The 27,808-nt window shown below is 35.6% G+C and overlaps 2 protein-coding genes and 1 long non-coding RNA gene across 9 annotated transcripts in view; 2 read left to right on the top strand and 1 right to left on the bottom strand.

Annotated features, from left to right (window-relative positions):
- The window catches only part of USP33 (ubiquitin specific peptidase 33), a 46,179-nt gene extending 28,354 nt beyond the window's left edge, over window positions 1–17,825 (top strand). The window contains exons 11-24 of one of the 2 annotated variants that reach the window (XM_019743351.2): window positions 1,122–1,262; window positions 2,520–2,635; window positions 4,004–4,176; window positions 4,301–4,371; window positions 5,034–5,067; window positions 7,298–7,343; window positions 7,783–7,963; window positions 8,397–8,523; window positions 9,551–9,720; window positions 10,879–10,960; window positions 11,721–11,829; window positions 15,069–15,171; window positions 16,205–16,273; window positions 16,660–17,825. In XM_019743351.2, the coding sequence (XP_019598910.1) occupies window positions 1,122–1,262; window positions 2,520–2,635; window positions 4,004–4,176; window positions 4,301–4,371; window positions 5,034–5,067; window positions 7,298–7,343; window positions 7,783–7,963; window positions 8,397–8,523; window positions 9,551–9,720; window positions 10,879–10,960; window positions 11,721–11,829; window positions 15,069–15,171; window positions 16,205–16,273; window positions 16,660–16,817 (1,580 nt within the window). In that variant the 3' untranslated portion in view covers window positions 16,818–17,825. Of the gene's footprint in view, window positions 1–1,121; window positions 1,263–2,519; window positions 2,636–4,003; window positions 4,177–4,276; window positions 4,372–5,033; window positions 5,068–7,297; window positions 7,344–7,782; window positions 7,964–8,396; window positions 8,524–9,550; window positions 9,721–10,878; window positions 10,961–11,720; window positions 11,830–15,068; window positions 15,172–16,204; window positions 16,274–16,659 lie in introns of both variants that reach the window. The other variant, XM_019743350.2, reaches the window with a different exon arrangement.
- A 1,359-nt stretch (window positions 17,826–19,184) lies between these two features.
- LOC141572122 (uncharacterized) lies at window positions 19,185–24,848 on the bottom strand. 2 transcript variants are annotated; one of them, XR_012497288.1, is made up of 3 exons: window positions 24,710–24,848; window positions 22,624–22,854; window positions 19,185–21,621 (listed from the first exon to the last, which is right to left on the bottom strand). It is a non-coding gene; the product is annotated as an uncharacterized LOC141572122 (long non-coding RNA). The 2 variants fall into 2 exon arrangements; XR_012497287.1 differs by lacking the exon at window positions 19,185–21,621 and having other exon boundaries at window positions 22,508–22,854.
- Window positions 24,357–27,808, top strand: part of ZZZ3 (zinc finger ZZ-type containing 3) — a 95,404-nt gene continuing 91,952 nt past the window's right edge. Inside the window, exon 1 of one of the 5 annotated variants that reach the window (XM_074334971.1) lies at window positions 24,357–24,847. In XM_074334971.1, coding sequence (XP_074191072.1) covers window positions 24,462–24,847 — 386 coding nt within the window. In that variant the 5' untranslated portion in view covers window positions 24,357–24,461. Of the gene's footprint in view, window positions 24,848–25,239; window positions 25,519–27,808 lie in introns of those variants that run through there. The other 4 variants (XM_019743340.2, XM_074334969.1, XM_074334970.1 and 1 more) reach the window with 4 other exon arrangements.

Here is a 27,808-nt window from a genome sequence, read left to right as displayed (position 1 = left end):
AAATGCGTTGTGGAAAACATGTCAGTCTCCTTAATTATACTGCCTTTATGTTTAGGAGTTTAGATATGTTTAGAAGGTGTTTAGTCAGTAAATATATTAGATGTCAGTATTGAAAGACTTAGCTTAGACTGCTGTCCAGCCCTTCCTTGTTCTTTAGCAGGTTTGTTCTTATACGTAGTGACTAATTGGTGACCTACATTAAGGATCTGAGCTTTTAATTTGTTTTAAAGACCTGATTAAAAAATGTGACAGACCATATATGGCACACAAAACCTAGAATGTTTACTTTCTGATCTTTATAGGAAACATTTGCCAATCCCTGACGTAGATCATATTAACTTTATTTGCTTCAGAAAAGCCTACAGCCAGTCTCCTCTCTTCACTCCCCGCCCAACATCATGCAGTCTACTTTCATTCATGGTGGAGATTGTGAGAAATGTCTATGTGAAAGTAATAAGTCATTTGTTTTGCGTTATTTGGAAAAATCCGTGGCATCATTCTGGTTCAGGGTTTCTTATGAACAATTTTCTTTAATCAAACACTTAGCACAGTTCCTTGTCCTGGAATGCATGTTATACTGGGAAATCCAACAACAAACTATCAAGATAGCGCTCATGGAGCTTACATTTTCTTGATTCATAATTCCATAAAAGATACTTTACTGAGACGGGTCTGTTTTCTTTTATCAGAGTAAGAATAAAATAATTAATGATTATTTTATGCCTGACTTTCTTAGATTTTGATTACTGTGTTAGTTTGGGAAATCATCTGTTTTTCTCCCACATTGTTTAAAAAGCTTTTTGAAAACTGTCCTAAATAGATTTTTAAAAAAATACTAAATTAGGATAAATACGATCCTCTTTGGCTGTATACCTCCACTGCTCACTTCCTGAATTGTCTACAACAGTAATGTGTTACGAACGTTAATTGGATTCCTAGGGGAGAAATCACTATGATTTTGCTTAGAAAGCACTTTTTCTAGTAAGTATGTCACCCAACATTTATTAATTTGAATTGTGTTCAAAATCTCAAATGTAGAAACCTTTAAAATAATTACCATTATTTGACAGATGGAATAATTTTACTATTTAAGGTAATAATACAAATTTTAAATATTACAGAATATATTACTGATGTCCATTTGAATGACCTGTCTACACCACAGATCCTTCCATCAAGTGAAGGTGTTAATCCACGTTTATCAGCACGCCCTTCTAAATCAGGCAATTTGTGGCCAGGATTGGCACCCACGCCAAAAAAAGGTAGATGTTTCGGTTATTTGGGTTCCTTTGTTTTGATAATTTAAAGTGTTAATTATGAAATATTCAATGCTTTAAAATTGACAGCATAATTTTATACAACCGTGATTTAGAAATTTTTTGTATGTGTAGCACAAATTTACATGCAGTAGAATTCACTCTTGGTGTAGTTCTGAGTTTTAACACATGCATAGATTCTTATTACCACCACTACCACCACAAACAATATAGAATAGTTCCAACATCCCAAAGAATTCCTTCCTACTACCCCCCCTTTGTAATCAGAACATTCCTCTATCCCTCTTTAAGCCCTGGCCCTGTTCTTTATTCCTATTATTTTTCCTTTTCCAGAATGTCATATAAATGGAGTCTTACAGTATGTAGTCTTTAGAAGCAGGCTTCTTTCACTTAGTGTAATGCATTTGAGAGAACAGTCACGTTGTTGCATGTCTGAGTAGTTCCTTATTAATTACTGAGTAGTATTTCATTCTACTGTTTATTCATTCACTCATTGAAGGACATTTGAATTATTTCAGTTTTTGGCAATTATGAATAATGCTGCTAGATATTTGTGTACAGGTTTCTCTATGAACATGTTTTCACTTGTGTAGAATAAAGACCTAGGGGGTTATTGAGTTTTATGTTAGTTTTATGCTTAATGTTGTATGATACTGTTTTCTAGAATGGCTGTATCATTTTGCATTCCTACCAGCTATGTATGACAGTCCCAGTATTATAAAATGTAAAACTATTAAACTCTTAGAAAACTTAGGAGAAAGTCTTTATGACCTTGTGTTAGACAATAAAAAATTTTAAAGACATCAAAGCCATGAGCCATAAAACATGAGCCATAAAAGAAAAAAAATTAAAACTTTATTGGCAAATGACAGTGTTAAGAGAATGAAAAGATAAGATGGGTAGAAAATATTTGCAAATCACATAGTTGACTTGTATCTAGAACAATAAAGAATTCTAAAAACTTAATTATAGAATCATTTCTTCAAATATAACCTTACTTGGAATAAAAAACAAACAGGTAAAAGCAAAACTGTTCTGAATGAAGTCAAGATAGGGAGACTGAACCGCTCCTATTTCATTTTGGTTTCTCTTTGTTTTTTATTTTTAAGCAATACTCTTGAATGGTATTTTGACAAAGTTCTCCAGCATAGTAAATTTAACTGGTGAAGGTTCCAGAGAAAAATGCTAAAGGAACTACTTTGATTTTCAAAAACATTTTCTAATCTTGTTTCTCAATCCTAGCTCAATCTGCATCATCCCCAAAGAGAAAAAAACAGCATAAGAAATACCGAAGTGTTATTTCAGACATATTTGATGGAACAATCATTAGTTCAGTGCAGTGTCTGACTTGTGACAGGGTGAGTATGAAAGAATGCTCTTTTTTAAAAAAGCTGACAAAATGTTATGAAAAGTTTAACTCCTCCTTGCTACTGATGATTATACATGTGTATCTTGTGTTTAAATCAGTATAAATTGATTCTAGGAGTAGAATTTGTTTTTTGGAAGTAATAGCAACATATTAAAGGATGAGGTCTTATCATTGGGCAGGCATGCATTAGCAGGAAGAACTAACTCAGTTCTTCATCTCTGGTCACATCCAAAGGTTATATGTTGCTCAGTAACAAGAATTGGTAATAAATGCACATTCTCCTAAAGCTGATGAGATTAGTATGCTGGGAAACTGTTGGAATTCATAGGCACTAGGCTGTGAATGTACCTTCTACATTTGGTTGTATTTCTTGTAAATATTTTCCTACTGTAAGATTGGAGCTCAGCTAATAAAGGCAGTGTCAGATTCATACACAAGAGCATACATTAAAATTATCATGAGTTCTTTAATAAATAATACCTTTAAATCTCTGAGTTTCTTTGAGCTTTTCTTAAGAGCGGTTTTCCTTCAGTGCAGTAATGAATATAATTAATGAATATAAAATGACATCTCTCATAACCCGAAAGTAAGTTTTCAATTATTGTGTTAAAATGTTAAGTCAAATCTAAGGTCTTTCTACAGGGTCTTTTTATTTTTTATTTTTATTTTTTATTTTATTAAATTTATTGGGGTGATAATTGTTAGTAAAATTACATAGATTTCAGGTGTACAATTCTGTATTACATCATCTATAAATCCCATTGTGTGTTCATCACCCAGAGTCAGTTCTCCTTCCATCACCATATATTTGATCCCCCTTACCCTCATCTCCCACCCCCCACCCCCCACCCCCCTTACCCTCTGGCAACCACTAAACTATTGTCTGTGTCTATGAGTTTCTCTACAGGGTCATTTTAATGTATGCTACTTAGGTACCAGATATTTAAATGGAATTATCCTGAAATATTTTCAACTATTTAAAAATTATATGCTACATTTTAGAGCTTTAAAAAAAAAATTAAAAACTATAGTGAGAGATCATTTCCAAAAATAAATGCAGTAGTGCTTGAGAGATTGGCCCTCAAGCTGCAGTGTCTGGATGTGGGGTATGCCTTTGTGCCACAGCGTCCTCGATTAACAAAATAGTCTATGAGTAGTTATTCATGAGGTTTATGTGAAGATTAAATTTAGAACATCACCTGGTACGGAGCAAGTGTTTTTGCTGTTTATATCACTATAAAGCAGTTTGATTTTTTTGTTGTGTTTTGCTTGCTTTGATCTTTGACGTCTAAAACCTATCCTCATAAATGTCGTGCTGGATTTTTTTCATCCCATTCTTAAAACAAAACAATTTTAGGTGTCAGTGACCCTCGAGACCTTTCAAGATCTGTCTTTGCCAATTCCTGGCAAGGAAGACCTTGCTAAGCTGCATTCATCAAGTCATCCAACTTCCATAGTCAAAGCAGGATCATGTGGCGAAGCATATGCTCCACAAGGGTGGATAGCTTTTTTCATGGAATATGTGAAAAGGTATGTATGATTATTTTTTTATTAATTGATTGTTAAAACTGCTGTTTCTGCTCTACTGGCAGAACACTTCCTTTTTTTTTTTCTGTCAATAATGTTTCAGGTTTGTTGTCTCATGTGTCCCTAGCTGGTTTTGGGGTCCAATAGTAACCTTGCAAGATTGTCTAGCTGCCTTCTTCGCAAGAGATGAACTAAAAGGTAAGAAATATGAAACAGTTTTCATCTATGGCTGAATATTTGGGGGTGATCTAAAATAAGAGTAGGACAAAATATAAAATTTATTCATAAAAGCTTTTTATTTTAAGGCAGCTTAAATATGACTTGCCCATATTGCCACAGTGCCAGTATCTGCCATGGCAATATAAATATAAATATCACAATTCACACCCTGAAATAATTTATATACATTCCTGTAGTATAAGGCAATATGGTATAACATGTGAGGTATCTTAAAACTGCTCTGGAATTCAAAGAAAGGAAAATTCAACCAATATGAAAGACATATCTGGACTAGTCTGTGACTTCCTCCATCATATTTGGGATCCTTCAATATTTTTGTATGTGCAACACCCTGCTTGGACATATAACAAGCAGCTAGTAAATTTTGTTGAGTGAATAAACGGAAAAGATGTTATTTGAGATAGGCTTTCAAAGCTGAAAAGAGAGGGAGGTGAAGAGTGCTTTAGGCAAGGTAAACATGAGTTGACTTCTAGCTGACTCCTGAGCAGAGACTGAAAAATGTGAGCCTTGTGTTACTTTGCTGCAAGGTCAGCATAAGGCAAACTCAGAGAATTGCAGAACCGAAAGAAAATGACTTGCTTTTAATTTCAGAGGAATGACCAGATCTGTTCTATTTTCAGGTGACAATATGTACAGTTGTGAAAAATGCAAAAAGTAAGTGTCATTGACAATGCTTTTAATTGCATGATTTGTATTTTAAATGGTATTTTTCTTGAATATTTGAATTGGGCATGTGAAGTTAAAATTCTTCTTTATTTAGAAAAATAAAAGCCAGTAAACTTTGTCCTAGTAAAAATAGAGGCTGGTTATGCTGTTTAAACAAATTTGAGATAAAAATTTGACAAATTTACTAGGCTTATCTAAGATGTGAAAATATATTTTGAGATATAAAATATGTATGTGATTTTGCATGAAACATTTCTAAATATAAAAGCTATACTAGGATATATAACATACATTTTCATTACATAGGCTAACTGTTGACATCATAAATGACACCTTATTCTCTTCCGGATTACTATGTTAACAGGTTAGATTCAGAAAGTGAAAGTAGATATAAAGGCACAGAGTTTCAAATATGTGTAATATTCAGAAAGGTTATACCAACTTGTCTGTTACCTTCTGTATGATAGCAGAATAGAAAGACAAAGTATGATTTTGTTTCTTTATATCTACTACTAGTTGCCTTTTTCTGTTGTAATAAATTCAGGCTTTTAAGGCTTCTTGGTGGTAGGTTAGAAAAGTACTTGGTGAATTGAAGGCAAATATGTTTGAGATAGAGTGAACTGGAAAAAATTTTTTGAATCTCTGTAATAGAAAAATAATGACCTCTTAATAAGATCTAGAATCTTTATAAAACATACTTCTGTCTGTTGGCAGTAACCCCAGGGAAAGGTTGATCTGCAGCTTTTGGTTTTCTTCATGACAAAAAGTAATGGTATATTTGGTCAATAAGGATAAAAAGCTGCATTGTACTTTCTAAAAAAAAATACACCTAGAGAATTGAAATTGGAAAGTGTTATCAGTTTGTCCTTGAAACTGTAGCTGATAGCTCAATATGGTGCTGGCCTGAAGCGGGAAACCTGCCTTGAAAAGCACTGCTGAATAGGAAAAAGATCATACTAGTGAAGATGGAAAAGAACCTTTCATTTATTCCCAAATCCACACTAGAGATCTACCGAGTGTTTATTAATATTGATTATTAATAGTAATCAGCCTTTCTTTATCTCAAGTTATTTGTTTCCACACTGAAGAATAAAGGTTATATTTGCAGCAGTATGGAAGGATCTTGAGAGTATCATGCTAAGCTAAATAAGTCAGATAGTAAAGGACAAGAACCATGTGATTTGATTCATATGTGGAATATAAGACAGAAAGCAACAAATGAACAAACAAAACAAACGAACTCTAGGCACAAACAGTATGGTGGTTACTAGAGGAGAAGTAGGGTTTGGGGAGGATGAAGAGGGTAAAGGGGTTCAAATGTGCAGTGATGGGAAGAGACTAGACTTTGGGTGGTGAGCACACAGTACAATATACCGGTGATGAATTATAGAATTGTACACTTGAAACTTACATAATTATTAAATAATGTTACCCCAATAAATTTAATTTATAAAAAAAAAGAACAAAAGTTATAATACTGACTTGACCAAACAATTCTATGAAATTGGGATTTTATTTTACCCAGTTTTACTTGATATTTGGATGTTAATAGAGGCATAGCCAGGCCATAGATAGTAGGACTTCTGTTTAAAAAAATTAATTTTCTTTTTTTTTCCAGTTATAGTTGACATTCAATATTATATTAGTTTCATAGCATAGCATAGGTGTATAGCATAGTGGTTAGACATTTATATAACTTATAAAGTGATCACCCCAATAAATCTAGTACCCATGTGACACTGTGCATAGTTATTACAATATTATTGACTATATTTCCTATGCTGTACTTTTCACATTCCCGTGACTATTTTGTAACTGCCAATTTGTACTTCTTAATTCCTTTACCTTTTTCACCCAGCCCCTTGACTCCCCTCCCATCTGGCAACTGTCAGTTTGTTCCCTGTATCCGTGAGTTTGTTTCTTTTGATTATTTATTAAAAATTTAATTTTATCAAAGAATTATACAACTCCCTAAATTTTTATTACTGATATCTTAGTTTAAATAATTTTTTACAATAAGGGACTCCAATGTTTTATTAGTATGTATTTTTAAGTGGGTAGTGTGTAATTCAGTAGTGAGCATTTTTAGTCTAATAACCTTTTGTCTCTGCATTTTCTGTAAGATTTTGCTGAATATTTGAAAATACTAAAACTTTTGTTGATTCATATGGGAAACAAGCTGATTTAAATTGTTTTTCTCTCCCCCCCCCCCCATTAGGTTGAGGAATGGAGTCAAGTTTTGTAAAGTACAAAAGTTTCCTGAGGTATGAGCTTTATTATAGTTCAATTTATTTTACCTGGTAGGAGCATGAAGCATTAGTAGTAAATTCTGTGCATGGTTGAAGAATGGGTTGGTTCTATTGACCAGTTTCTATATATATATCCTATTAGGATTATCCATTTTAAAAATACTGAGTTACATACCAAGTAAGTGCCCTTACCAGTGAAACTATGTTGAACACAGCTTAATCAGACATTGTAGGATCTTGCAGGTTTAAAGTGTAAAATTAGAAAAGACAGTAGCTGTAAACTTAGTAAATACCATGTTTCACCATTTCCACATTTTAACCTCTCTGGAATCAGGCTATCATAATTGCAGAATGATATTTCACTGACATTTAATTCAATATGTATATTTAATAGACTCCTTTATCTAGCATATAAAGTAATAAAATCTTAAATAATCTTGCCTTTCTCTTTTAGATTTTATGCATCCATCTTAAAAGATTCAGACATGAACTGATGTTTTCCACCAAAATCAGTACCCATGTTTCATTTCCGCTGGAAGGCCTAGATCTTCAGCCATTTCTTGCTAAAGACAGTCCAGCTCAAATTGTTACCTATGATCTTCTATCAGTCATTTGTCATCATGGAACTGCAAGTAGTAAGTATGCAGGTTTGACATATATTCTTAGCTTTAAAAAAGTAACCATCTGAATTGATCTTTTAAGTAAGACCTGATTGAACAAAAGAAAAAATTGTAAAAACAGATTTTTTTACTTTATTTTATTTTGGTTATTTAAAACATGTCAGGAAATTTTAGGAAATTGAATAATTTTACTCTGAAGTTTGAAATACTGGAAATTTTATTTTGTGTAAAGTTAAACAATAAGGGCTTGAATATTATTTTTATACTGGGTTTTTTAAAGATTACATTCTGTCCTTATTTTCATTTCCTCAAATGGTGGCAGTGGGGAAAAATACTAGCATAGTTCTTGCTGTATCTCAATCTCTGCTAAGAACTGGAGGTACAAAAGTAGTTTATCGTCCATTCTTGTGTTACTGAAATGATTTAAAATTTTTCCTCTTAAATTCAGGTGGACACTATATTGCCTACTGTCGAAACAATTTAAATCATCTCTGGTATGAATTTGATGATCAGAGTGTCACTGAAGTTTCAGAATCTACTGTACAAAATGCAGAAGCTTATGTTCTTTTCTACAGGTAAGGAAGGAACTCACAGATCGGCTATTCTAATAAATACGAAAGAATGTCTCACTTCAGGGTTATTAGTGACTTCTGAGACTTTCAAAATGGATTGCTGAGTAAAGATTAGGAATTGTTTAACTCTTATTTTATTATGTGAGTAAAATAAAGTGAAAGGTTTCATGCAGAATGATCCTTTAAGAATATGTTAAATTTAGTTTAAGGGCAAAGGAATGTGTAGTTGATTCTTGAACAACATGGGTTTGAACTGGGTTCACTTATACATGGATTGTTTTCAGTAAGTACCTGTACTGTTTTTGATCTGTGCTTGGGAGTCTGCAGATGTGGATGGCTGACTGTATACATTGATTCACACCATTTTAAATAGGGAAGTTGATATCTACAAAATCCGCAGATTTTGATATCCGTAGGGGGGCTGGAATCAATCCCTCTGTGGATACCAAGGGACAACTAAGTTTTGGGGCAGTCAAAATTTATATGCAGATTTCCGAATTCGCAGGGGAGAGGGATTTCAGGTGCCTTAATCCCCTGCATTTTTCAAGGGTCAACTGTATTTTGTTCAAGGGTCAACCGTATTTTGTTTTAGAAAGATTGGTTTTAATAAAAAAAAATAAGCAGCGGTGGTAGGAATTAAATACCAAATTTTCTCCTAAAATACCTAATAAACGAGGTATAACTATAAAAGTAAATCTTATACTAAAAAATACCAATCTTATAAAATATTAAGTACTAGCTACTGAAACAGAAAACAGATTAACTATTTAGATTGATTTTATTAGCAAACATTTAAATACCTACTGTGTTCATTTGGATACCAGTAGTTAAGGTACATTATCATTCATAGGTATGTATAATGTAGTTGGGGGTGTTACAAAATATATTTCTCTTGAATAATTCCCAATATCTAATAAGAGTCACAGTATTAATGTGTATGCCAAGTCAAATAAGGAAGAGAAAAAAATCTGCTTACTAGTCTAATGGAGTAAAATGCATATTGAATTTAATGAATCATGGTTCTTAATAGGAAGAGCAGCGAAGAGGCACAAAAAGAGAGGCGAAGGATATCAAATTTGTTGAACATAATGGAACCAAGTCTCCTTCAGTTTTATATTTCTCGACAGTGGCTAAATAAATTTAAGACCTTTGCAGAACCTGGCCCTATTTCAAATAATGATTTTCTCTGTATTCATGGAGGTAAGAAATTCTGTAATGGAAAGTAGTAGTAGGGGATTGCTATTAAATAATTTACAAATAGAGCCAAGAATTTTTCTCTTCCATTTATTTCCAATTTCCCCATCTGCAGTCCAACTTAAATGTGTTTAATTCACTGTGGTTTCAGAAATTGGCTTTTTCTTCCAATTGTAGGCAATCTGTAGCCTCTTCATAGAACAGATATTTATGGAGTATCTGTTCCAAAGCCTGTGCTAGAGCCTGAAAATAACAAAGACACTATTTCTGTTCTCAAAGCTCTAATTTCATAGCAGAGACAGATACATAAACAACCAATTATGGTACAGCGAGCACTTATGTTACACATCACTTTTCTCAGCTGAGAGGCAGGCACTCAGCTACCAACTGTTTCTGTGGCTCCTGTCACTTTCGTCTAAGTGAGTAGCTGGCTTTTTTCCTAAAACGTACTTGGAATTTAACAAAAAAAGCCTCCTATAGTTAGTTATGTGCTAACATAACTTACGCCTTTGTCACTGGCTATATTAGTGTTTGTTCCCGTGATAAATAACATCTTAGTGTGACACCCTGATTACATTTCATGGTTGACGATTTGATATTCTCATTAAGTAATTTGCTTTTTCAGTGAAACTGAAAAAGATAGTGGGAATATTTTACCTTAGGTTACATTAGAAACCTAAGCCTTGCAAAATATTTCTGTATGTGAATTTTTCTCTTATTTCCTGACTGAAGTAAGGCTCCTCCTGTTGTGAATCTCCCACATAAACCTTTTATGCCACTTATCTATGCCTGCTTTTTAGTATTTATATATATATAAGTCCATCACTTCTTTTGCTACCACATAAGCTCCATGAATGAAAGGTTTTTCTTACTTATATTAGATTTCCCCCAATACACAGTCAAGGCTTAATAAAGAGGTACATAAGTTAAATACTTGAAGACCTTGGTTTACTGATTTTTCATTATTTCAAGTAATATATTCATCTTTTGGACCATAATCACCAAAAAATGATTATACCTACTTTTTAACCTTTTTGGGAGGGGTTTCAAGAATAACTATTGAAAAATGCCAGTGATTAATCAGTTAAAAAAATGAATTTTTTAACCTTTGAGAGTAATGTAAAGGAATTTAAGAATGAAACAGACCCATCTAAATTTTTTTAGGTGTTCCTCCACGAAAAGCTAGTTATATTGAAGACCTGGTTTTGATGCTGCCTCAGAACATTTGGGATAACCTATATAGCAGGTCTGTTTTTTAAATCAGACAATATAGTATTGTGAAAATTAGTTTATGAAACTTTTTAGAAGGGGATTGGATTATTTCATATATGCTTCTTGTGCTACATGTTGGTCATATAGATTAACCCTCTTTTCCTTCATTTATTCACTCTGAGTATGAGTCAGAAGGCTTTGTAGCAAGTGTGTCCCTAGTCTAGATAATTAATTCTAACTCTTAGGTTCTGATATCTGTATCTGGAAAAGTATGCTGTGATATTTAACTCTTGAATTTTAGAGTTTTAAATTTTATATTAAAGCATTTCACCCGTAATGTCATTATATTTTCCTTAGTGAAATATTGGAAATCATTTATTCCATAAATTCTTAATTGAGTGAGCAGGGGAAGCCTCCTTCTGAGTGCAACTTGATTAAGAGTATGACTGTATACTAAGATTTATATGTTGTATGCTAATTTTTGAAAGCCATTTCTTTTACTTTGTGTTGTTGCCTCAAACATATTTTGTAATAGAAGTAACTATAAAGGAAAGTTGAAATATATGTAAAGCAGGTTAGTTAATAAACTGACAAAGTCATTGACCCTGATAAACATAAAATCAAGTCCTTACGATTTTTTGATTTTTACATTAGTTTAAATATGACTGAGAATTTTTCTGTGAGGATTTATTATTTATTAGGGATTTAGCCATTAACAAAGTTGTGGAGAGAAATTTTCTAGAGCATCAGCTTTCTTCAGGATTTTTATAATTATTAAATTCTTTATGCTTTAGGTATGGAGGAGGACCAGCTGTCAACCATCTGTACATTTGTCACACTTGCCAAATTGAGGCAGAGAAAATTGAAAAAAGAAGAAAAACTGAATTGGAAATTTTTATTCGGGTAAAAAAAAGTGACGCTTTTCAAATTATTAATATGATCTAGGGTAAAGAACTGACAATTAGCAGAATTATATTAATGAAATGATTGCGTGAAAGAGTTGTAGTAGAGTTTAAATGTTGTGAGTATATAATAGTGAGAGACCCCAGGCAGGTCACGACAATTGTCGTGAGTTCTCCTTTTGTTTTCGTTTTCATGGATTAGTACTAAATTTTGTTTTATGGATTGGCACTGGCAAGAAATCTCCTTGTTGAAATGGTAAACTATAGATTTCCTTAAGTTAGTGTTTTTGTGAAAGCATTTACCCAGGCTACATTCTCTACTTACATCTCTTTGAGAAATACAGTGGTACCTCGGTTTTCGAACCTCTCCATTGATGAACATTTTGGTTTATGAATGCCGTAAACCCGGAAGTAAATGCTTCGGTTTCCGAACACGACTCAGAAGTTGAACATGTCAGATGGCTTCCGCTGAGTGCAAGATTCTGAGGCCTAGCTGTCAGCTGTTTTCAAACGTTTCAGAACTTGTGGATTACGTTCGAAAACCAAGGTACCACTGCATATTGTTTTGCAGGACTCTGTACTTACAAATATACCTAGTTTCCACAAAGTAAGTTTATTATGAAGTATTCCTTGATTTCAAGCAACAGAAAGTCTGGTCACAGAATCAGTAGGAAGAGCTGAGCAACCAGGTTTTATGGACAAGGACTAGTACAGCTCCATTTATCTAAGTAGCAGAAGTAGGTCTCTTCAAAGTGCTGCTGTCAGTAACACAACTCCAACTATTTATTTATGATCCAAATTCATCTTCCATCACACCCTCTTTTTTTTTTTTAAAGCAAAGCTGTGTGTTGGTATAAAGAAATAACACTAGGGTGCAAAAATCGGTGGACTAGAACTTAAGTGGAGTTTCTGAAAAATTGAAAAATCAGATTGGATCAAATTGAAGAAGTAAACCAAAGGTCAAAGGAAATGACCACACAGGCTTCAAGCTTTGAAGTGGCAGATACCAACAGTGACCTCAGTATTCTGCCCCCTGCACTATATAAGGCAGTAAGCATAAAGGGGTTTGCTTGGCTAGAGCAGTGACTGTGGACACTTGTGCCAGTTAAAGAAGGCATTATATTAGATAGCTTGTAATATCTAGAAAGAATTGTGATTTCCTAAATTATGCCATGAAATAAATATTGATCCTTAAGGAGATTCATAAGGGTGTTTTATCCTGAAAACAAAACAAAGCTCAATAGATGGGTTTATTGAATGGCAGAATAAATACTCCTGGAGAGCAAATTAGTGTACTGGAAGATCTAGAAAAGGGTTTCTCCTAAAATCAAGTGCAAGGATAAATAGATGGAAAACAAAGAAAAGTTTTAACATGTTGGACAGATATAAAAGCCAGTGTTTCTCTATTAGGTTGGTGCAAAAGTAATTGCAAAAACCTCAATTACTTTTGCACCAACCTAATAATAAGTATTTTAGAAGAGAATAGAGGGGGCAAACTACTTTTAGAGCAACAATTTAGAGAAATTTCCCAAAACTAGAGAAAAACAGATACTTTCCAATTAATGGGGTGATTACACTTAGATAAAATTTAAAAAGCCCCCACCAAGACACATAAGGAAGAAATATTATAATGCCAAAAATAAAGTCCTAAAAGTGTCTAAACCTGGTAATGCTATGAATTATTCATTTAGTAGAATCAATGTGACATTAAATTTCAGAAACCTCAGTTCTCTAGAGCTAAGTTGTACATCACGGAAGGTCCTAACTTGAATGCTATACCTGAGACAAACAGCTTTGATTTCTTTGTTAACCATCAGAGACAGCCACATTTTTCATTGCCTTTTGTGTCCTATAGAAGCAGCTATCTTGTATGTCAGAAAGACTCTGGCCCTCAAAGAACTTACATTTAATAAATAATACATTATATATTAAAAGGTGATGAGTTCTATGGAAATAGAAAATATCAAAATTATAAGAGAGATCAGGAGTACAGTGATGAAGGGAGGAGTGAGGTGCAATTTTAAATAGAGTGATAAAGATAGGCCTCTTTGAGAAGGTGACATTTAAGCAAAGACTTGAAGGAGTTGAGGGAGATGTTTAGGTATCTGCAAAAAGAAGAGATAGCCATGCAAAGCTTTGAGAGGCAGGAAGGTGTCTGCTTGGTTCTGGGAATAACAAAGGTCCATGTGACCATAAGTGAATAAATGAGGACAAAAGTTTTAGAAGATAAAGTCAATCATGGGACCAGATAATGAAGGTGCTTCTGGGCTATAAGGATCTTTGGGTACAATGGCAGGGTTTTGATTAGATTTGATTATAGGAGAGACATGATCTGAACATGCCTTTGTCAAGCGATAATATATAGTATGGGCATTTAGTTACCCATCATGAAATATTTTTAGGAATTTCACACTATTACAATTCGATAAATTTCATACCCTTCATTTTCCTCAAGCTCTGTGGCCTCCACTTCTTTTTCTATACCAGTTTTTCTATGAATTGGGTTTCTTTAGTTGAAATTAGTGGGAGCCAGAATGGCTAACATAAGCGAAAAAGAAATTTATTAAAAAGAAAAATCGAGTAGCCAGACCTCCAGAAGTTCAGGAACCAAGGTATTCCTAGTATATAGCTAACAAAATTGACATTGGAATGACTCCATTCTAACTATTAGGTCACTCCTCTGAAGATTTCCATTTCTGGTAGAGTTTTGCCTTGTTTGAGTAACATACACATTCCTTAGGCCTTAAGACTAAAGAAGGGAGTGGAACATCTTCAGGGACTGTCACCTCAGGATAGTGATACACCATCCTATACATATATGTATATTGTCTGTGAAATGATATGCACAAGATTATTCATTGCAGCATTCTGTTTGTAATAGCAACATGTCCACAAGTATCTTAAGTGAACACAAGATGTAGACAGTGGATATAGTATGTTTGAATAACATTTACCCATAAGATTTTTAATAAATATATGGAGTATTGTTTTGAAGACTTTAGCTTTACTATCTTCACTTATCCAATCTTTATGTCCCTTTTGTGTGTACATGCTAAATTTTAAGACAAACCTAGGATTATTAATAGGTATGACCATATATGCTAATACTAAGATAACTTAGCATCAACGTATAGCACATTCTTTGTGTAGAGAAATTGGCTTTATCAGATATTGAAGTTGAATGATTGTATTGTTCTGCTGCAAAGCAAGTGCTAGATGACTGATTTTTGCCCCCCATAGCTCAACAGAGCATTCCAAGAGGAGGACTCTCCAGCAACTTTTTATTGCATCAGTATGCAGTGGTTTAGAGAATGGGAAAGTTTTGTGAAGGGTAAAGATGGAGGTAAGTGGTTAACTGAAAAATGAAATTCTATGCAGATTTTCTTGAGAATCATTTTTGAATATCTGTGTGTACTTGGGATTACACCAGTGAACAAGAGACAAAAAGATTCCTGCTGACAGGCATCTTACATTCTAATTTGTATTCTGCTTGTGGAAACTTTTAATATTTTAAAACCTATTTCATAAATTACAACATATTTATAGCAGGAATAAAGGAACAAAATTAATCTGCAGCCTTAATATTGAAGAGTTTAAAAAAACCCACTTAACAATAAATAATATTGGTTAAATTATGGTTTACCTATTACAATGGGATACTGTATGGACTTTACAAATAATTTTTGTGACAGCCTTTAGTAATTTAAAAATAAGATATTCTTGATATACAAAAAAGATTGCAATATAGTATGCATAGTTTGAACCTTTTGTGTTAAAAAAAAAATAGGCAGCATATGCAAAGGCAAAAAGACCACAAAGATACTAAAACAGTTCACCTGTCTTTTTGTAGCAGGATTACAGTATTTTTTTCTTCTTTGTACCTTTTTTTGTAACTTTTGATAATGAACATGCACTGTACTTTTGTATGCAGGGGAAAACAAATAAGGGTTTTTTCCCCTTAAAAAAAGATGCATTTTAATATTTCATTTTATAATGCTTTTAATTTGTAGTTTAATGACAAAAACAAATCGAAAATTGCATGATTTCTTTTTAAATTACAAAGAAATTGTTCTTTCATAGTATTAAAAGTGCATTTTAACCTGTAATCCTCAAATGAATACTTATATCATTTCTGTTAGATTTTAGATGGTAGTGAGAGCCTTTTTTGCTTTCTTTCCTGATTCTATTTTGGGGAATCTAAGAACCAAGAAGGAAGAAGCTCAGAGGACAGTTAAGAATTGACTATAACAATCTAAAAAATAAAACTTATTATATAGTACATCCTTTAGTTATTTCAGGCACAGAAACATGCAATTCTCTGGTGTGTTTATTTGAAAAGTATGCATTTTGATCACTGGTTTTTCCTTTTAACTTAGATCCTCCCGGTCCTATTGATAACACTAAAATCGCAGTCACTAAATGTGGCAATGTGATGCTTAGGCAAGGTAAGTCTGGCTAACACTTAAGCCTTTACTTGTTAGTAATTTGTCACTGTTAGCAATATACCATTATTAGCCATCTGTGCCACTTTTTACCCAGCTCAGTGATGTAATTCTTACATGAAGTAGGACAAATAGTGGAAAAGCTGCCAGTGTTTACTTTTTGAGTGAGGGTTTTGAGATTGTTGATAGGAGCTAGGAAAAAGGATCCCTAACTTTTTAAGACCATAAAATTGCAGCTCATAACATTATGGGTTGGTAGTTTGAAAATTCATGTTTCAAAAGTTCTCAATTATCCCTAGACGATTCATGCTGGGGGCTACATTATGGAAGCTTTCACAATATGAATTTGTACATTGGTAAATATTCTTTCTATATATACTTAATTTTAGGAGCAGATTCTGGTCAAATTTCTGAAGAAACATGGAATTTTCTACAGTCTATATATGGTGGAGGGCCTGAAGTTATCCTGCGACCTCCAGTTGTTCATGTTGACTCAGATATACTACAAGCAGAAGAAAAAATTGAAGTAGAGACTCGGTCTTTGTAATTTTGAGAATATAGTGTTGTAATGAGAAATTTCACTTCCCCTCTCATATACACATGTAGAAACATTCCTAAAAGCATGTTTATTTTCTCGATTTTTAATATTTTATTCCTTCTTACTGGGCATTATGGAAAACTGTTAAAAATGTATAATATACTACAGGATGGTATATTTAATGCTTTAACTTACCATAGTTTTTCAGTGTAATAATTTTGAAAGAGAGCGATAATTGTGATCATTTGGTAATCAGTAGGTTATCTTTGATCTTTATACTACATGCAAATCCATAGTATCCTTTGTAGTTTTGTAAATACTTTTGTTCTGAAAACTTTTTCATTACCCAAAACCATCATAACTCTGACCAATCTTTTCAGTTCTCCAAAAACCTTATTTAATTGTATAGTTTTGACATGGCTTCATATAATAAAGAGCCTATTTTAAATCTAGAGTTGTAGTCAGAAAAATGGTAATTTCGTAAAGCTCAGGAAACGTTAGGGTGTCACTTCTTTTGCACTGCAGCATATAAACTAGCATATTAATATTTATAAAATGTCTTTTGAATGTATCAAGGATGTATTTAGTTTGAGTGAAATTTGTGTCAGCAAATATCAGTAACTTATTGCCTCTTATACTGTAAAATATTAAACTTCAATTCCTATAACCCTGGATAGTATGCATTAATGTTAGTAAAAAACTTAGTTTTAGGGCACTTTTTATTTTGAGAGCATGAAATATGGAATGTGTCACTGAGATTGTTGATAAAGCTGAAGCCACTTGCAAAATGATTTTTTTAATGAAATGCAAAAGTCTTTGATTAATATAGTATGCACTGCTATTTGCTTGATTATGTGATGTCAAAATTTTAACTATATTTCAAGTACGGAACAAAACTAACTTACTTTGAGTATGTTGAATAGCATTCATGATGGCTTTGTTTTAATTGGGGGCAGCTGCCACCAGCTAAAATAGTGTTAAAATTAGTTCAATAAAAATGATTTTAAAATGTACAAATTGGATGTTGAATTTATTTGATAGATATTAATAGTGAATGGTATAAAATTTTTTAATCAGAAGTATGCAAAATAAGTTATTCAGTAGTAAAGTTTTGATGTTTAATGAAATGATGAGCCATTAAGTCTATTTGAATTTTCTCCCTCCCCTCCCTTCCCTTCCCCCCCAACCCTACCCCCTCTTCCCTTCCGTCCCCCCCAACTCTGAGTCAAGGCGTTGTTCTGTCTAGTTTTGGAGGACACAGCTCACTGGCCCATGTTGGTATTATGAGCATTGCTCTCTACCCAGCTGAGCCAGTCCCACGCCAGCCACTCACGACAGCTTACGGTGGCTGCTCATAGCAGCCCAGCTTCAGTAAGTCCCATGTCGGCCACTCACGACAGCTCACGGTGGCCACTCACAGCAGCTCAGCTCCATGTTGAGCTGTTGTTCTTAATCTAACTGTAGAGGGTGCAGCTCACTGGTCCATGTGGGAATCGAACTGGCGACCTCAGTGTTAGAAGCACAGTGCTCCAACCACTTGAGCCACTTGGCCGCTCCCACGTCTATTTGAATTTTTAAAAAATATATGTACTTTTTAGTTTTCTTCTTCATAATTATACTATAATCCTCTTTAAGGATTGAGTGGTATTACTTACCTGTTTCTAAATCATGAGTTTAGTGTAATGCCTGACATTTAGGAGATAATCAAAAAAGGTTTGTTTTTAAAGTGCTTGCCATTTATTGAATATTTGTGCTATTTCAGCCACTGTACTAAAGTGCTTAATTACATTTAGTCCTCAGTATACCCTATGGCTTAGGTAATGTGGCTTGGCCTAAGTTATACAGCAAATAAGTGGCAGTTATGGGACTCCAACTCAAATCAATGTAACTCCCCAGTATTCTTATTCACCATGGTATTATCTCCCAATGAATTCTTTTGAAACAGATTATGGTATTAGTCATATTCATTAATAGCATTTGTCATTGAGATATATGATAAAGAATAGTGCTAAGAGATTATATAATTTTTTTTTTACATTTTAATCATCAAAATAACAACAATATAGTAAGTAAAGTGGTAGCAGTCCCATAGACTCTCAGCTAGAGGTTGGAGTATGTGTGGATAAGTGTGGAATAAAAGATATGGTTTCTCTGAGGATGATTTTATTGAAAATGCTTAAGCTGAGAAATAGGAAAACTGCAGTCAAGGAATAGTGAGAGCCTACATATGTTAAGGGTACATCGATTTATAACATGAAGGTAATTAGTGTTTGGACTCTGGAATCAGTCTACTTATGCAGTTGACCCTTGAGCAACATGGGTTAGAACTGTGTGGGTCCACTTATATACTTTTTTTTCAATAGATACTGTAAATATATTTTACTTAAGATTTTCTTAATAACATTTTCTTTTCTCTAGCTTACTTAACTGTACTGTAAGAATATAGCATATAATACATATAACAAACAAAATATGTCAGTTCGTTAGGATAGCATACTACCACACCAGCTCTTTCAAAACTTGCTTGTCACCTGGCTGCAGTAGATAAACTTATTGCTCTTTTGCTAAAATTGAGGAAGTATAAGCATATTCTCTTGGTCATGGCAGAGGAGCAAATTCTTTTCAAGTCTGCATGTGTCGTATCTACTAATACTGCACTGGCCAAAGCAAGATGGTAGATTGATTGCATTAATGGCCTTAATTGTTCACATCTCGGTAGCCACACTTTTTGCCATGTGACTGTAGTTCCTCTCATTAAAAGTAGAATCCATCTTGCCTATCCCAGTTCTAAATATTTCAAATATTCCAATTCTAAATATTGCAAATATTCTAATTCTAAATATTTCAAATATTCCTAAATCTTTCCTTGCAGTGAATTAGAGTTTTAAGAGTTTCTTACTTGACTATACTTTTCACCTCTTCCAAGCCTAGAGAATTGCCTTCAGTCTAGATTGAGAAATGTTACAATAAACAAAGAGTTCCATAAAATTGTTGGATTTACTATAAGGATACTGTTGAGGACACTATTCATCATGTTACATGATCTTATGTTGAGAATTCATGGGAGAAATTTATCTTTGGTCTTACTACTAGGAATAGTCATGCCTCCTCTGAGTAACTGGTTTGTTACCCTATGGATACTGAGACTGTCATAAGTGATCTTGTTTTTTCCTTGTTACAACATCTGCCAAAAAGCTTTAAGCAAGTATTCAGGATCTTAGAACATGTATTTCTGTGCATTATTTTTCTTCCTATTTTTTTGCCTGAATTTTTTCATTTTAATTATTTAAAATTCTATTTTAACTATTAAACATTTTTTTGTAAGCCACACGTATTTTAGAAATAAGCAAGGTATAAATTTTTAAAATATGACAAATATATTGGCCTTTTCAGTGGTGTACATCTTTCCCACTAGACAGTAAGCAGCAAAAGGATTTGTCTTGTTCACCTCTAGTGCTTAACAATGTGTGGCTCAAAACAGTTATCTGATAAATTGGTCTAATAAATTAATGTTGATGACTTCCTCTTTCAAATTTTCTCCTCCCTGGTTTTTGGGGTACAATTCTAGTTTTTCTTTTACTGTTCTGGGCCCTTGTTTCTCCTCTAGTTGTCACTTTTATTTCCTTGCCTCCAAATTTTAGTTCCTTGGGGTTTTGTCTTTTCAGCTCTTTTTCACTCCTTGTGTTCTCCCTGGATAACCTGATCTAAACCGAGAGTTCCAGTTACTTACTACTTGTATGTTGAAGACTCACAAATCTGTACCTCCAGCTTAGACCTGGAGCCTACATCCCAGACATACACTCATCAATGACACCTCCGTCTCCTGGTTGCCCATGCCAGGAACCCTAGATTCTTTTACCCAAAAATTCAATCAGCTACCCAAATCTTGGAGATTCACCTCCAAATAACTGGACACATATTTAGAAACAAGGACATTCACCAAACCAATTATTTATAATAGCATGTAAGTGAAACAGCCCAAATACCCCCAAATAGAAAAATGGTTAAGTAAATTATATAACCATCTCTTGGGGTTTTAAAAGAATATTTAATAACATGGAAAATAGGAGAAATTAGGATACATATTTCACATCAGCTATGATATATATACCCATAGAAAAAGTGGTAACTTCTGGTAGTAGTATTAGTATTAGTAGGAAGTAAGTAGTATTAAGTTCCATCCTTGTAGGGAGGGGGCTTTGCATCAACTCTTTCTCTGTGGAATGTTTTCCCCAACCTTTGCCGGACTAAGTCCTAAATATACAGTCATACTTCAAGTCTCATTCAGCCTGAATGCTATTTACTCAGGAACGCCTCCCTTTTCCCTTCTATCTAAAAACCTTAGACATGTACTTTTGGGCATATGGACATATTCTCATAATTAACTAGTACTTTTCATTCATGTTACCTATCAGTTTGCATTTATGTACAGTATTTGTGCAATTATTCTTGAATGTCAGCCTCCCTCCCTCGACTACATGCTGTGTAAGAGTGGGGTCTATGCTTGCTTTGTTTACTACTGTATCTCTAGCACCTGGTACACCTCCTGGCATATTTATCAAAAGAATAAATGAATGAACTACATCAGTGATTTTGTAAGCAGGTTCTGAGGCAGTGCCTTATGTGCCATGGTAAGGGACTGAGGGAGACGTCAGTGGTTGCCCATTCCCTGGTCATCTTTTATTTGGGTTAAGTATTGGATTCTGGTATAAGATTGTGTTTATGGAAGGAATGCCAATGCTTCAGAAAATACTGTACAACCCCCTGAATTAGATGATCTTGAAGTCTCTTTCTTCTTCAATATTCTGTGATCCTAGATGAAAATAAGACAGGGTACTGGATTTATCAGGGTGATCGCTTTGTAAATTATATAAATGTCTAATCACTGTGTTGTACACCTGAAACTAATACTTAGTATGTCAAGTATAGTCGAAAAAAATTTTAAAATATTTTTAAAAAAGACCATATAGGGCTATTTCATAATTAGAGAGTGGTCTTTGTCAGTGAAGTTGGCAGTGGCTCCTTATGCCACGGGCAAGGAAGCTCTTTTCCCTCTCTTGGATAACAAGATCTGAGGGTCTCTTCTCCCCTTTTACTCAGCTACTGTGTTTCCCTGAAAATAAGACCTAGCCAGACCATCAGCTCTAATGCGTCTTTTGGAGCAAAACTTAATGTAAGACCCAGTCTTATTTTTACATAATTAATATAATATACCAGGTCATATATTAATTTTTGCTCCAAAAGACGCATTAGAGCTGATGGTCTGGCTAGGTCTTATTTTCGGAGAAACACAGTAGGAGCTAACCCAACCTAGAGTTTTCTCTTTTTGGCTACCTTCTTTACCATCCATGAACTGAGCCTTTCCCCTCACCACTTTAGGGCTTGCTCCAAAGACCACAGGATCCAGCCACTTGGAGCTACAAGCACTTCACCTCTCATATTTCCAAACTCTCATTCATGAGAGCTGAGAATGGTCTTTTTTCTCTGCCTTATAAAATCATGCTGTAACTCAAATGCCAACCCTTGTAAAAAACCTTTCCCAAGCCCTCTTCTGTTCCCACAATACTTCATTTATCACTATATAGAACCTTCCACAGTTCAAACTTGGGCAAATTACGTAACCTCTTTATGCCTATTTTCTCATCAGAAAAATGTGAATAGTGTGACAGATTGGGTTCCCCAGGAAGCAGACTCTTACATGATTAGTATGCAGATTTATTAGGGAATGCTTTTGGGACCATCACTTGTGAGAAGGAAGGGAAGAAGAATCAGGCAGAGGGTGAAAACGAGCCATGATGCAGTCTTAATGATATACCTCAGCTGCCGCAGGTTGTTCTGGAGATGGAATGTTCCATCAGAACTGTCCCAAGGGCTGGGCCTTCCAACGATTCCTATTAGTAGTCCTGCGTTGATCAGTCATTGGATGTGGCCTCCTTGGAGGGGGTGTGACATTGGACAATGCCAGAAGGGGGTTAACAGCTGATGGCTGTCTGTGGGCAATACTCGTGGCTGATGGGGTAATAAGTCCTTCATTCCTGAAGGGGATCTGAAAAGTACATTTAGTATATTAGTGCCCACCACTAATAGTATCTACTGTATTTTGCTGTGTATAATGCGCACCCACGTTTTTGGCCCAAACTTTTTGGGGAAAAAAATCTTAATTTTTAATTCAAATTTTTATTTGTTTACATTTAAGTACTTGTTTTTTGTATTATAAAGGAATTTTAGCACTTATTTATTATTACACTTTTAATTCATAAGCATAAATAAAAGAAAAACATTTATATAGATACAGAATTAGTACTACCCATGTATAATGTGCATCCTTATTTTTCCCTCACAAATTTGGGCAAAAGGTGCGCATTATACATAGCAAAACACGGTATCTCAGGATAGTTGCAAGCCTAAAATAGGATAAAGCATAAAAAGTACATAGCATATTGCCTGGCACATAGGACTCAAGAAGTTGTTATGGTTATTATAAATAGAACTTGGCTCTATAAGCATATAGAACAAGGTAGAGGAATCTTGTTTTGCTTATTTTTGTGTCTCTAGTCCTAGTATAGGGCCTGGAACCAATCAGGTTCAATAAAGGCCTATTGATGTGTTAATATAAAAATATACCTGTCACCCTTTGTCTTGAAGATATTTTGGGTTGACCTCTCAACAAAAAGCCATTTCAACTATTTAATAACTTGTTTAGCAAAATAAAGAGGCTCGCGTGCGTGCACACACACACACACACACACACACACACACATATACTGCCTGAAAAAAAATTCCAAAGCCAAGCAATAGAAAAGCAATGAAGCAGTACTTGATAATTGCATAAGAGCTTCGGTTAAAATGGCTTCTACCATTGGATTTTATATTTTGGGAATATAATCTTCAAACTATAGACAGGGAAGGAGATTTAGCTCAGCTTTTTCACAGCTCATAAATGGTGAGGTTGTCAATGGAACTATCAACCCAAGGTAAGTACTTAATCTCCATCAGTATGTGTTGGGCTTTATTTTGCTGCCTGTTCAATATAACTCATTGATATGCTTTAAGATTATTTATTGTACACTGCTTTGTGCCAAACACAGGTGTCGGGATATAGAAATGAGCAAAAGTTAAAAGTCCTTGCCTCTAAGGATCTCACTTTCTTGGTGGCAGGTGACCGACATATATAGTCAGGAGGCAATAGCTGTCACAAAGAAATATAAGCTGGTAGAGAGTTAAGAACAGTGGTGCAAACAGCGGATCCACTATCTGCTCTTGTGGATAGTGGTCTGGGAAGTCTCAGATGTTAACCTTTGAGAAGGAACTTGAAATACGCATTGAACATCGATGAGTTAAAAGAAATCTGGAGGAAGTGTTCCAGACAGAAGGAACAACAGCAAGCGCAAAGTCCTGAAGTGGATTGAGCCTGCGTGTTGTAGGAACAGGCGGAAAGCCAGAGGAGTGAACGAGGGGGCTGAGCGGTTGGAGATAAGGTAGGCAGGAGCATATATATATACTGATATTTTCCTAGCCTGAGACTACTAAAGCGGCTAGAGTGTGCAAATCTGTCAAGAACCCACAAAGGGCAGGAAGAAGCGGATTTCCAACAGCGGAGCTACTGGGGCGCCTTTCCTCCCTGGGCAGGGCCAAGTTAAACTATCGCACGGGATGGACCGGGTCCTGCTCTCCGAAGGCCAACCCTCGCCCGCGGGCGGAGGCGGACCGCGGGAGCAGACCTCGGGGGCCCCCGGCCCATTGGCACTGCACCGGCCGCGGTTACCAGCAGGCGGTGTAGTGAGCGCGCCTGCAGCCGCCGCCGCCGCCGCCGCCCGCCCGACCCAGAGACGAGAAAGGAGGGGACCGGAAGGAGCCGCTGGTGCTGCGGGAAGTGGCAGGAGCGGGAGGCGGGGACCCACCTGGAAACGCCGCGGCGCCGCTGTCGAGCTTCCTGCGGCGGCGGCGGCCACCCGAGCAAGTGCTGTGGCGGGGGTGGAGAGCGGCCACGGCGGCGGCACCTCCTCTAGTGGCCCGCGGCGATCGGCCCCGCAAGAAAGGTGAGCACGCGCTCAGGGCACGTGGTAAGGGCCGGACTCAGGAGAGGAAGAATGGAAGAGGAGGAGGGAACCCGGGGTACGATCGGCTCTGGGACCCGGATTTGCACCGGACCGCTGAGAGGGGGGTGGACTGGAGGCGGCGGCGGCAACGGCGAAGCCCCCACGTGGGGCGGGGGTGCGCGCGCACGTGTGCGCGGGCGAAAGGGGGGCGGGGAGGGCTCTTGGGAGGGCGACGGGCACGCGCTCGCCCAGTAGCGTAGCCCACGTGACGGGCACGCTGATAGTCTGCTTCCACGTGACAGGGAGGCTGGCTCAGGCTGAGGGATGCTGCCGTATATCTGTGTAGTATAACCGTGGTCATCAGGGTTTTAGAATAGTTTGCCACTTTTCTTTTCTACTAGGGGAAATAGGATAAGAAATGTAAGGAGGAAGAGACGTCCTGCTTTTTCTCGATTTTACACGTTCTTCAGTCCGTTAATGAAGCACTTTTTAAGTACCGAACTACTGATTTTTCTATACCGCCATGTTGGTTCTAGGGGAAACTCGCGAGATGCTAGTGGGTTTGTGTCGCGAGATCTCTCGATTCTCGCGGGACCTTGTTGGCAGAGCAGTTGTCCTGGATGGCGGAGCCTTGGGTTCCGAGGCCTGGGACTCGCAACTCTTTCTACCAGGCAAGTTGTTAGGGAGGGGCCGGGGCGAGTGCCTCTTGGTGCCGAGAGACGTGCTGTGTCAGCTTCCTCTAGTCTTGAAGGGAATATATTGACCCCATTGAGGCGACACGGTCTTCCTCCCCACCCCCCTGCGGGCGCTCGGCCACCTGCAGTCTGCATCCCTCAGCCCGGGCACCTTCTCCCCCGCGCAGTAGTAGTTCTACCCCTGTCCCAACTCATTGGAAGTCTGGAGCCGTGCTCGCGCAGACGTGAGGATTCCATTGGATACCGTTGCTCTTACTTTCAAACGTTCTTGTCAGTTTTTCCCCTTGTTGCCATTTTCTAAAGAATTCCAAGCCTATTAACCATTCTGTCGCTTGTTTCTGCTGCGGTACCTTTCTCCACTGGCCATTCTCAGACGCTTAAAACAGTGCCTTCCATTTCTTCCCTCTGGGCATCACTTACTCCCATTTATTTGGTCATTGATAATTTGCTCAACACTCTAACTTACTTTGTATTTACAATAACTTTTGACAGTATTTGGAGGGACCCCTTATGTCTCTGATAGTACCTGATGTTAGAATAAAATTGTTCTTTTAATCTTTATACATGCCTATTAACTCATAATTACCGATAAGATTTTGATACAGGTTGCCATCTTTGATGTTCAGGCATAGTTGTTTTAGGTTATATATTTAAGGAAATAGTGGAATGTTTTAAGTCAAAATTTTTAATTAAAAGCAAGCTTCTCTTAAACTTTGGTATCAGTTTGAGTTCAATTTTTCTTCAATGAGTTTGACATCAAATTAATTTTTCTCCAACTCTAATGTCTAATGAATTTACTGTAGACTTTAATATTCTTGATAATTCTTTGGATTTATTTAGTATTCTTAGTGGGGAGTTAATTATAAAATTAATCAGATAACTCAAGTAATCCATTCATACTTTTTTAAAAACCATCAAAGTGTTGTTTGCCTCTATGCTTAATACAGAAAAGTATATAGAGTAAAGGTTTCCGTTACACTCTACCAAGTTTTCTTCCTCAGTCTTAAATCTCTGACCACTTTTAGTGGTAGCTGTCTGTGTATTTTTCAGATGTATTCCATGTATTTGTGTTTTTTTTTAACGAAGGGAAAGAATTGGTGAGATGTTGTTTTAAGATCCAATGTCACGACATTAGCAATCAGTAAAATTTTTCCTACTCAGTTCAATTTTTATTTAGTAATGTATGCCTATTGTCTTAATTCATGCATTCTTGCTTTAAAAAAAACGTAAATTTTTTGTTCATACAGACTTTGGAGTGGTACAGTTTTGTGAAAATGTCTTGAATGATAGCATTATTATTCTTGCACTAGAAACTTAGTATGCTGGTGTCTTTGTACAAAAATAAAGTTCATGTAAAATAGGATTTAAAGAACTAATATAACTTGTTTTATGTTTTTATGTTTAATTTGTGTTATATATTTACCCTAATATTCATGTTTATATTTTGTAATACCTACATATTCAAACTGTAACCCAAATATGAGTAAGGAGTTTTTCAGAAGTTTTAAAAGTTAGCAGCTCAATTAAAATAATAGTTCAACCGTGCAATGTAGTGAGCTCAACTGGAGGGTGGTTGATATATCAGTAGTTAATATAAACATACATATACTCAAAAGTTGCTAAGCAGCATTTTGTGATTGTTATTTTTGTATGTTTCCTCCCAAACGTACTAGCAATATTATTTACCAGACCTGTCACATAAAAAAAAACAATGTCCACTCTTCTTGGGCAATGTGGTTTTCTATTGTAATAGTTAAAGTAGGAATGTTGAGGAATAAAACTTGTAGTTGAGAAGTGTGATGTGGGACAGGGGAAGAGGAGACATGCGAGTCTATAGGTTGATGCTGAAATGGAATTGAAGTTGCAGAGAAAAGAAAGAATGGTAGAAGGTTGACAGAGCCATAGGCAGCCAAAAATAGGTAGTTGGTTGGAGGGCAATGTGAGTTGACCAGAATTTGGAATCAGTATTTGAAGCATTTATTTTCCTCTTGAATAGTTTTTTTTAGACAGTTTTTGGTCCTCCCTCAAAATTGCTTGATATCACCTGTCATAAAAAGTCAGCAACTGAAGTTGATATTTAATTGAAATTATACTTAGGTATAGCCCTCTTGTTAAATAACACTTATTGAGTGCATTTTAATCGTTTTTAGAAGTAGGAAATTGTAAAAATGACAGTGGATTCAAATGTCACAGTTCTATAATGGTCTTTGCAAAGCTAGCTACAAAATTTTGCTTGTTAATTGGGCCTTTGCTATAATATATGTTC

Source organism: Rhinolophus sinicus, linkage group LG06 (assembly GCF_036562045.2).
Source record: "Rhinolophus sinicus isolate RSC01 linkage group LG06, ASM3656204v1, whole genome shotgun sequence".
In the NCBI taxonomy this organism is placed as follows: domain Eukaryota; kingdom Metazoa; phylum Chordata; class Mammalia; order Chiroptera; family Rhinolophidae; genus Rhinolophus; species Rhinolophus sinicus.
Note: the sequence above shows the minus strand (reverse complement) of the source record. Positions and strands in the feature narration are given on the sequence as shown.